At 50.7% G+C, this 10,619-nt stretch overlaps 2 protein-coding genes across 3 annotated transcripts; both read left to right on the top strand.

Moving 5' to 3' along the window:
* Positions 1 to 323: 323 nt before the first annotated feature.
* LOC125543841 (50S ribosomal protein 5, chloroplastic) lies at positions 324 to 1,754 on the top strand. The gene is made up of 2 exons (XM_048707324.1): positions 324 to 554; positions 1,290 to 1,754. The coding sequence occupies exons 1-2, from the start codon at positions 425 to 427 to the stop codon at positions 1,601 to 1,603; spliced, it is 444 nt and encodes a 147-aa protein (XP_048563281.1). The 5' UTR covers positions 324 to 424; the 3' UTR covers positions 1,604 to 1,754.
* A 2,287-nt stretch (positions 1,755 to 4,041) lies between these two features.
* On the top strand, positions 4,042 to 7,748 carry LOC125543840 (CO(2)-response secreted protease-like). 2 transcript variants are annotated; one of them, XM_048707322.1, is made up of 10 exons: positions 4,042 to 4,330; positions 4,488 to 4,701; positions 4,810 to 4,962; positions 5,030 to 5,141; positions 5,219 to 5,777; positions 5,851 to 5,954; positions 6,061 to 6,303; positions 6,408 to 6,522; positions 6,651 to 6,864; positions 6,948 to 7,748. In XM_048707322.1, the coding sequence occupies exons 1-10, from the start codon at positions 4,244 to 4,246 to the stop codon at positions 7,502 to 7,504; spliced, it is 2,358 nt and encodes a 785-aa protein (XP_048563279.1). In that variant the 5' UTR covers positions 4,042 to 4,243; the 3' UTR covers positions 7,505 to 7,748. The 2 variants fall into 2 exon arrangements, with proteins under 2 accessions (XP_048563279.1, XP_048563280.1); XM_048707323.1 differs by having other exon boundaries at positions 4,136 to 4,294.
* Positions 7,749 to 10,619: the final 2,871 nt, after the last annotated feature.

Below are 10,619 nucleotides of genomic sequence, written 5' to 3'. Positions count from 1 at the left end.
AGCTGGCAGATATGTGTCTATGTTAGAGTTGCTCTTAGCGGTCAGAAACGTTTTGGTATGCTCTTACACTATTTAAAATGCATATCAAGTGGCCATCTTTGGTGATATTTGTGCAACCAAAAAACCCTAAAACAATAGCCATGCAACATGTTACAACATGTGCGCTCACATAGAATAGTTGAAAAATAATACGTCCACGGTAAAATGAAATCAAATGCTGTGATATTAAGTTGAAAATATATATATGAAATGCTGTGCTTTATTGTTTTCTTACGTGAGGAGCATCTCAGCCCTTTTCAAGCGCGACTAACTCTGTCCGTTGATTTCTGATCAGACCGCAGTGCACTCTCCCTGTACAGGCTTATCCCTCCAGCAGAGGTGGCCTTCCTCCGCATAGGATAGGCCGGAACCCAAATCCACAGCCATGGCGCTCCTCCTGTCCCCCACCGTCTCCTTCCTCGCCCCCTCCCCCTCCTCCGCTCCTCGTGCCCGAGCTCTCTCCAGCTCCACCGCCACCGCCACCGCCGCCAGCAATAATGCCTTCCCTTACCTCGGTAAGCTGCCGTTATGCCTCATCCCGCCATTGTCCCGTACGTTCGTTGATGTTCCATGGCCAAGTACTTACTGGGTGATCCCTTGTCGCGAAATATGATAACGAAATCGGTGGAGGAATTAGTCCGGGCGTGCGTAATTTTAGTCGCGGCGTTTCAGCTTGTCCTCGATGGGAATGGCTCGCCCGGGAATTTATTCAAACAATCTGTCTGCACCAGTCTCTTGGAAGAATGTTCATTTTTCTCTGCTAGCCTACATTTACTACCTCAGAAGGTTGCTCCTTTCAAACTTAGTGCTACTATAAATTGTCTTATGAGCATAGGCCACCGCTACGGACACTTGATGTCTTATGAAATCCGTAAGCACACCGTGGCAGCTCGCGGTTTGCAAGTTGCTACAGACGAGTAATTGAGTTTACATGCCATATGTTTTCTTTACCAGCTCCATCTAATGATGTAGCGAGCACACTAAAATTAGCTACTGCGCATTACATATGCTATGAGCAATGTGACATACATGAGCTCAGTATGTCAATGTGTACATCAGGTAAGCATAGACAGGCCATATCTTTTCTGTAGCAATTCCATCTAATGATAGTAGAGAGCACAATAAATTTTGCTGGTGCACATTACATATGCTACGAATCATGTGACATACATAAGCTCAGAATTTCAATGTTTACATCGGTGTAAGCAAAGATCCTACTAAGTGTCGTTTGTCATTGCTCTTCTTTGTAGCCTCGAGACTTCAGTGCAAGACCGGCGCCTCAGTCAGCCATGTTTCTCTTGCCAAGAAGATGCCCGTGGTTGTCCACGCTTCTGCAGAGGCTGGTCCAACTGATGCGGCAGAGCAACCAGAGAAGCCAAAACCAGTGGCTTCGATCGAGGACATGCCGTTCGAGTCCAAGCAGCAGATGATCCTGGAGCAGAGGGCACGGATGAAGGTGGCCAAGAAGCTGAGGCAGCGGCGCAAGCGGCTCGTCCAAAAGAGGCGGCTGAGGAAGAAGGGCAGGTGGCCACCGTCCAAGATGAAGAAGCTCAAGAACGTGTGACCGGCACATGATGTTGGACAGCTGGTCCGTACCATTCCTCTGTAAACCTACGTGTTGCGTTCCTCTAATGCATTGGTGTTTGTTTCGTTTGTACAATTTTTCTGTTCTGAAACACGCAATCGGTTATAATGCAATTAATTTTTTACCATAATGAAACCTTTTTGCGTGTCCATAGCAGCAGATTGATGTGCTGTTATCTGTGGTTAGTCTATGTTGTACAACTGTCTGTCTGAAGCAAGTTTTGGGATGTTTTTTGCCGTTTGTTATTCTGTAAAATTTTAATTTATTTCAAATATGCTATTGGAATGCCGACTAGTCCTTGGACACCATCTTCCCTCAAATATGCAGTGGCTTAAAACTTGAAAGGAACGTCGGTCCTTCTTCGGTAACAAAAACATCAGTTTTCAGACAGGTTTCGTGCTTGCTGAAAGTCTGCACTTTCAGACGAGTTTCCACTGGCTTTGATAGCTCAAACGAATCTCCGTTTGCTTGCTCAGTTGGTTACGCTGCCCAGTATGTGAATACTGCACCCAGCCCTCTCCTTTGTGGCCCTTGATGCTCAAGGAAGGAACAACAAGAACAACAATGTACGCCCCCCTCAAACTCTTTACAGTCATCTACTACTTCTCAGTTCAATTTTAACTGAAACAATTTTTTTATCTGTCTATTTATAACACTCACCGTCTGGAGCTTCCGATGCATCAAGTTCCCACTGAAATGATAACTGAAGAACAGGAACACCACCACTTAAGTTGATTCTGGGTCTGCTTGGTCAGTCAGTAGGCAGGCCTGAAACAGAATGGCAGGCAGGCCGAATAGCGAGAACTGGATGCGCCATTGTCATGGAGCAAAAAAGCTTTTGCTATGTGCTGGCACTTGACACTCTTAAACCTCACATCCCTCTCTTTGCTCCCCACCATCTCATCTCCAGTGGCAATGAATTTCTGACTGTGATCCCGTCTCGGATCTCCACCCCAGTATAAAATTAAACAGTCATCATCAGATCATCCTGATATTGCCATACCAAAGCAAGAAGGAAAAATAGGCAGTGCTCTGAAAATAATACTAGTATGAAACAAATCCTTAATAAGAGAGAGAAAAAGAGAAGCAGTGCTGAGAAAAGAAGAAACACATGACTTCGTTATGTCTCACTCGATGCTATATTCCTTTGATCTTGTATGGAGATTCGTACAAAAAAGTTATTTTCAGTTTTTTTTCTTCTTATATACTACTAATGTCACTTGACGGTTAAGTCTCAGTCGACTGAGACCATAGACAATATGGTTAAGTCTCACTCGACTGAGACCATAGACAATGTGTCTTTGTATTGCCTGAGGTGAGAGCTCAACTACCAGAAAACGAGTGTCACCTGCCAAAGGCAATTCGATAAGGTGCCTGAAAATGACCTGCCCCGGCGTTGTCCAACACTAGGCAGCACCGACATGGTTAGCACTGCCGCTAGGGCTGGACCAAAAGCTCGTAGCTCGTGAGCTTAATGAGCGCTCGATAGTTCGGCTCGTTAAGCTCATAGCTCGCTTCTTAATGAACAGAGCCAATCATTGATTATAGCTCGTTAAGCTTAACGAGCGTAACGAGTGAGCTAACGAGTTTCACGAGTAGCTCGTTAAGCTCGTTAGCAACAACACAACACATATTTTTATCTTATGTGACAAACTTTTTATAGCATCTCAGCCCATCTATTTAATCTAATCGACATATGAGGCAACAAACTACTTCATTTCTTTTTGTAGTCACCATATTTCATCTTGGAAACCATACCTACACATTCATCATGTATATCATAACATATTATAATCTGTTAACGAGCGCTCGCGAGCGCTCACGAGCTTAACGAGTTTCAAACGAGCCGAGCCGAGCAGGGTTTTCTGCTCGTTAATCTTAACGAGCTTAACGAGCCGAGCCTTAACGAGCACGAGCTTAACGAGTACAAGCTTAACGAGCCGAGCTGCTCGTTAGTCCACCCCTAACTGCCGCGCGGCTTTAACGACATGTGCGGTTAAATACCACGACGACACGGCAAAAGATTCTTGGCCGACATTACGATCCATCACTTTCCTTGTGATATAGTAGTAGTTATCTTCCTGATCAGCAACCACTGGTGAAGAAGCAGTAGAGTCCAAATGCTCACTCGTCAGCTCTAATCATGGGCAGAAGCACTAAGTAAAGCTTGAGATATAAGCATCGAAACCTTCTTTTACATCCGAGAGAATCGCTGCAACAGTAGGGCTGGCTGAGTGTCATAGCGCATATATTCCATCCCTCAGTGTCAAGCAATCTCTTCAGAAGAAGAAAAAGAAGAACGATCTGTCAGCATTTTGGTATCATCTCAGACGGCCATGTGGTCGATCAGCGACGACGACGAGGAGAAAGCAGTTTCCATGAGAAGCTTCTATATATCTACTAGACCCAACAAGAAAAGAAAAGCGAGGTAAAGCAGCAGCACCAGAGAAAAGGAAGATAAAGAGAGAGCAGTCAGGGTTGAGATGAATCGGATTCCGATAAACAAACCAAAAGGAAGGAAGGAAGGAGGCTACAAATTGGGCCCGCCCAGCGCGCATGCTGCAGGCATCATATCGATCACTCCATTTCTAGCAGGAAACTAGGAGTGAGCAGGGATCAATGGTGAACCGCGCGCACTTCGTCATCCTCGTCCTCGCCTACCGCCTCCTGGTATCCCTCTCAGCTGAAGCACAGCACACCAAAGAGGTAGCTCTAGCAGTAGACTTATTCCTGTTATAGTACGTAGATCGCACCCGGCCATGCATGCATGTGTCTGAACTCTGAACCCTGAAATGCGATATCTGAAGTGGTAGGAGTTGATCGATTGTTGCCATGGTTTGTTTGACGGGCATCATCGTTTCAGTCGTATGTCGTCTACATGGGGAGTCCTTCCGCTTCCTCGGGAGCCGGCGACGTGGAGGCGGTGCGCGCCGCCCACCTTGAGATGCTGTCGTCCGTCGTGGCGAGCGGCGAGCAGGAGCCATGGCCATCCACGCCGTCGCTGACGCATAGCTACCACCACGCGTTCGAGGGCTTCGCCGCCGAGCTCACCGAGGAGGAGGCCGCCGCGCTGTCCGGTTCGGACTGGCCTCCCGTCCATTCGTCGCGGTTTTGTTTGTTGTGATGATGATCGTGCGCCAGTGAGTTGATGGTAATTTTGTTTTGTTTGGTTGTTGCACCACCAGACCACGAGAGGGTGGTGTCCGTGTTCCGGGACCGCGCTCTGCAGCTGCACACCACGCGCTCGTGGGACTTCCTCGACACGCAGTCCGGCCTCCGCACCGACCGCCTCGGCCGCCGTGCCTCCGGCGATGTCATCATCGGCGTCATCGACACCGGTACGTGCGCGACTTATGACATCGGCATTGCCTGCAACCCTTTTTGATTTATGTCGTACGTCGTCAGGTGTCTGGCCGGAGTCGCAGAGCTTCAACGACGCCGGGATGGGGGACGTGCCGGCGAGGTGGCGAGGCCTGTGCATGGAAGGCCCGGAATTCAAGAAGAGCAACTGCAACAAGTATGTACTAGCAAAACAACACTTGCCATGTTGTGCACAACGGCTTAAATTCTGCGACCGTGCATTGTGTGCCGCAGGAAGCTCATCGGGGCTCGGTACTACGGCATCCAGCCCGGCTCGGCGGCGCCCACGTCCTCTAACGCCTCCCTTGGCGCGGTAACGGCCGCGATGACCGGCTCGCCGCGAGACACCGTCGGTCACGGCACGCACTGCGCGTCGACGGCCGCGGGCACGGTCGTGGCAGACGCGGACTACTACGGCCTGGCCCGGGGCGCGGCCAAGGGCGGCGCGCCCGCGAGCCGCGTGGCCACGTACAAGGTGTGCACCATGGGCGGGTGCTCTAGCTCTGCATTGCTCAAGGCCATCGACGACGCGGTGAGCGATGGCGTGGACGTGATCTCCATCTCCATCGGCATGAGCTCCGCCTTCGCGTCCGACTTCCTCAGCGACCCCATCGCGCTGGGCGCGTTCCACGCGCACCAGAGGGGCGTCCTGGTGGTCTGCTCCGGCGGCAACGACGGCCCTAATCCCTACACGGTCGTCAACTCCGCTCCGTGGATCCTCACCGTCGCCGCTTCCAGCATCGACCGCACCTTCCAGTCCAGCGTCGTCCTCGGCAACGGGAACGTCGTCAAGGTACGCGTCGCCATTGCCATGCTTCTTGTTCTTGCAACCTGACTGACGTCCTGAACGTGAGGCGCCATGTCAGGGAGTCGCCATCAACTTCTCCAACCAAAGCCTCAGCGGAGACCGGTTCCCTCTGGTGTCCGGAGCACAAGCGGCAGGCCGGTACACGCCGGTGTCCGAGGCAAGGTACAGCAAGACCATTTTGAAGCGTCCGTCTCTCAGCGTCACGTGTGCAGACGGATGAATTTTGAGCGTGTCGGTCACGAATTTGTATTGCATATTTGCATTGCAGCAACTGTTATCCGGGATCGTTGGACGTGCAGAAGGTAGCCGGAAAGATCGTAGTGTGTGTGGGCACGAACTCGATGGTGTCGCGGCGGGTGAAGAAGCTGGTGGCGGAGGGGTCCGGGGCGAGTGGGCTGGTGTTGATCGACGACACGGAGAAGGACGTGCCGTTCGATGCCGGCAGCTTCGCCTTCTCCCAGGTGGGCGCCGACTTGGGCGCGCAGATCCTCGACTACATCAACTCCACCAAGTGAGTCACCCAACCCAACCCAACCGGAGTTTTTCCTTCCGTGTTACGCCTAGTAGTGACCACTGACCAGAAAGGAAGTATGGATGTTTCCCTGGTTGGTTCAGGAATCCGACGGCCGTGATCCTCCCGACCGAGGACGTGAAGCTGTTCAAGCCCGCGCCCATGGTGGCGTCCTTCTCAGCGCGCGGCCCTGGTGGTCTCACCGAATCCATCCTCAAGGTCAGTAATAGTATTAATTCACATGATTAATCAGCATGGGTCAGAAGAGAAAGATCCAATCTGGCATTTAATTTGTAGTACTGTAGTAGCTTGCATTCTGACAGGATGTTTCTTTTTCTTGGTGACAGCCTGATCTAATGGCGCCCGGGGTCACCATCCTCGCCGCCGCGATGCCGTCCACAGACAAGGCGGACGTCCCCGACGGCAACAAGGCCTCGGCATTCGCCATCAAGTCCGGCACTTCCATGGCCTGCCCGCACGTCGCAGGCGCCGGCGCCTTCGTCAAGTCGGCCCACCCGGGCTGGTCCCCGTCCATGATCAGATCAGCTCTCATGACCACAGGTTTAAGCAAAGCTTAGTAGTCTCGACAAATTTAAGCAAAGCAGATTGGCATTTCTAACCAAAGCGATCGATCGTGGCTGCAGCGACGACGAGAAACAACCTCGGGCAGCCGGTTGCGAGCAACACCGGCGCGGTGGCGACCGGACACGACATGGGCGCCGGCGAGATCAGCCCGCTGCGGGCGCTCAGCCCGGGCCTGGTGTTCGACACCACCGCAAAGGACTACCTCAACTTCCTCTGCTACTACGGCTACAAGGCCAAGCTCGTTCGCATGGTCTCCGGCGACGCCGGGTTCGCCTGCCCGCGTGGCGCGCCCTCGCCGGATCTCATCGCCACGGGCATCAACTACCCGTCCATCTCCGTGCCGAGGCTCGCGGCCGGGAAGGCGGTCACCGTGTCGCGCACCGCCATGAACGTGGGCCCCCCCAACGCCACGTACACGGCGACCGTCGAGGCACCGGCGGGCCTGTCTTTGAAGGTGTTGCCCGAGCGGCTGGTGTTCTCGAGGCGGTGGACGACGGCGGCGTACGAGGTGAGTTTTGCGAGCGCTGGGGCCAGCAAGGGGTACGCTTACGGCGCCGTCACCTGGTCAGATGGCGCGCACTCGGTCCGGACGCATTTCGCGGTTAATGTCGTGTGATTGTTTTTTTTTCTTTTTTGCGGGGATACTGTGTTTGCATCTTCCTTTTCTTTTGTGTCTACTGGAACTTTTTCAGGGTACTGATTTTTTTTTTGAAATTCAGTCACATCTTTATTTAAGCACCTCATATGGGGATTTCGTCTGAAATAGTCTGTAAAATAAAATTTGGGGCACATGCAGCCACACCTTGCTTAACTTAGTTGAAACTGTTTCCCTAGCTAACAAGTGGGCACCTTTATTAGCATCACGCCTAACCCACGAAATCTTCCAGCTCTTCCTTGAGGCTAGCAGACGCTTGACCTCCTCCACCACAGGCCCCAGCGGTGAGAAGTCCTTTTGCGTGCCTTGAAGTTTACATACCACCTCCTTACGACCTCCTTGCAGTCCATCTCGATATGTAGGTTGGCAATGTTCCGCTCCTCAGCCACCTGTGCGGCCCTTTTGCACATCAGGAGTTCAGTCCTTGCGGGGTCACTTCCCAGTGGAAGGACATGGCAAAAGCCTCCCAAGAAAGCACCATCATGGTTCCGAAATACCAGCCCGGCTCCACCACTGTCCCCCCCTTTCGATGTGGCTCCGTCGACGTTTACCTTCACACACCCCTCCTCCAGGGGCCTCCATTTCTCCTCCACCGCCGGTGTGTTTTCCTTGCTCTTTCGGCCATGTATCGATTGCCACTCGCCCATTAGATGGAAGACTCTTTTTACTATCATCTCTGCCTCCTCGATCCACTATCCATCGCGTGCATTATTCCTCGCGAGCCAGAGCGCATATGCACCCTGAACCATGACCGCTCGCTCGCCATCCGTAGCCTCCGCGAACCACGACATCAACCATCTCGACAACGCACTCTGGGAGTAAGCTGACTCCGGCGGGATCGCCACCGATACCCCCAATTCCGACTGCATTATCTTCCAGAACTTAGCAGAATGATCGCAACCCCAGAATCTATGGTAGTTTGTTTCTTCCCGCCCACACACAGTGCAAAAAACACCCTGCTTGATCTTCCTCCTTAATAGTTCCGCTCCCACAGCAAGCCCGTTCCGAATCAACCTCCACATATGGATTTTAACTTTGCCCGGCGCGATCGTGCCCCAAAGGTTCAGCCAAGACTTGTGATCCGCCACCGAGGATGAAGACTCCGGCCGTCCGGATCTTACCCTCTTCTGGCTCATGCGTAGATGGTATGCCGAGCGGACCGTGAAGATACCATTCTTGGTGTAGTTCCAAGCTTAGTAGTCTTGCACCCCCGGTCCCCAAACTGGTATTTAAAGAATCTCTTGAGCTTCATCCGGGGCGAACATTTCCTGCACTTTTCGTTTGTCCCATGAGAAGCCATCGGCTTCGAGCAGATCCCCAACACGTGTGATACCTGATACGTCTCCAACGTATCTATAATTTTTGATTGCCCCATGCTATATTATCTATTGTTTTGGACTATATTGGGCTTTATTTACCACTTTTATATTATTTTTGGGACTAACCTATTAACCGGAGGCCCAACCCAGAATTGCTTTTTTTTTGCCTATTTCAGTGTTTCGAAGAAAACGGAATATCAAACGGAGTCCAAACGGAATAAAATCTTCGGGAACGTGATTTTCACACCGAACGTGATCCAGGAGACTTGGACCCTGCTCCAAGGAACAAAAGATGCGGTCACGAGGGTGGGGGGCGCCCCCCCTAGGGCGCGCCCCCTGCCTCGTGGGCCCCTCGTTGCTCCTCCGGCGTACTTCTTCCTCCTATATATACACACGTACCCCCAAACGATCAGAACAGGAGCCAAAAACCTAATTCTACCACCGCAACTTTCTGTATCCACAAGATCCCATCTTGGGGCCTGTTCCGGAGCTCCGCCAGAAGAGGGCCGTCATCACGGAGGGCTTCTACATCATCCTAGCCTCTCCGATGAAGTGTGAGTAGTTTACCTCAGACCTTCGGGTCCATAGTTAGTAGCTAGATGGCTTCTCCTCTCTCTTTGAATCTCAATACAAAGTTCTCCCCCTCTCTCGTGGAGATCTATTCGATGTAATCTTCTTTTTGCGGTGTGTTTGTTGAGACCGATGAATTGTGGGTTTATGATCAAGTCTATCTATGAATAATATTTGAATCTTTTCTGAATTCTTTTATGTATGATTGGTTATCTTTGCAAGTCTCTTCGAATTATCCGTTTGGTTTGGCCAACTAGATTGGTAGTTCTTGCCATGGGAGAAGTGCTTAGCTTTGGGTTCGATCTTGCGGTGTCCTTACCCAGTGACGGAAGGGGTAGCAAGGCACGTATTGTATCATTGCCATCGAGGATAACAAGATGGGTTTATTTCATATTGCATGAATTTATCTCTCTACATCATGTCATCTTGCTTAAGGCGTTACTCTGTTTTTAACTTAATACTCTAGATGCATGCTGGATAGCGGTCGATGAGTGGAGTAATAGTAGTAGATGCAGAATCGTTTCGGTCTACTTGTCACGGACGTGATGCCTATATACATGATCATGCCTAGATATTCTCATAATTATGCTCAATTCTGTCAATTGCTCAACAGTAATTTGTTCACCCACCGTAGAATACTTATGCTCTTGAGAGAAGCCACTAGTGAAACCTATGGCCCCTGGGTCTATTCTCATCATATCAATCTCCATCACTTTAATATTGTTTTGCAATTTACTTTTCCTTTACTTTTTACTTTGCATCTTTATACCAAAAATACCAAAAATATTCTATCTATCAGATCTCACTCTCGTAAGTGACCGTGAAGGGCTTGACAACCCCTAATCGCGTTGGTTGCGAATAGCTATCGTTTTGTGTAGGTACAAGGGACTTGAGCGTGGCCTCCTACTGGATTGATACCTTGGTTCTCAAAAACTGAGGGAAATACTTACGCTACTCTCCTGCATCATCCATTCCTCTTTGGGGAAAACCAACGCAAGCTCAAGACGTAGCAAGAAGGATTTCTGGCGCCGTTGCCGGGGACTGCGCAAAAGTCAACATACCAAGTACCCATCACAATCCCTATCTCTCGCATTACATTATTTGCCATTTGCCTCTCGTTTTCCTCTCCCCCACTTCACCCTTGCCGTTTTATTCGCCCTCTCTCTCTATCCTCCCTCTCTGTTTGC

This window comes from Triticum urartu, chromosome 3, assembly GCF_003073215.2.
Source record: "Triticum urartu cultivar G1812 chromosome 3, Tu2.1, whole genome shotgun sequence".
NCBI lineage: Eukaryota > Viridiplantae > Streptophyta > Magnoliopsida > Poales > Poaceae > Triticum > Triticum urartu.
The sequence above is the reverse complement of the archived record's forward strand: the minus strand, read 5'-3'. Positions and strand labels throughout refer to the sequence as shown.

What these genes read in the sequence shown, in the direction of transcription:
- LOC125543841 (XM_048707324.1), top strand. Translation starts at nt 425, where the DNA reads ATGGCGCTCCTCCTGTCCCCCACCGTCTCCTTCCTCGCCCCCTCCCCC. An exon ending in TAATGCCTTCCCTTACCTCG is followed by an intron (nt 555 to 1,289) that starts GTAAGCTGCCGT and finishes TCTTCTTTGTAG; the next exon opens with CCTCGAGACTTCAGTGCAAG.
- LOC125543840 (XM_048707322.1), top strand. Translation starts at nt 4,244, where the DNA reads ATGGTGAACCGCGCGCACTTCGTCATCCTCGTCCTCGCCTACCGCCTC. An exon ending in AAGCACAGCACACCAAAGAG is followed by an intron (nt 4,331 to 4,487) that starts GTAGCTCTAGCA and finishes TCATCGTTTCAG; the next exon opens with TCGTATGTCGTCTACATGGG. An exon ending in ACGCCGGTGTCCGAGGCAAG is followed by an intron (nt 5,955 to 6,060) that starts GTACAGCAAGAC and finishes TTTGCATTGCAG; the next exon opens with CAACTGTTATCCGGGATCGT.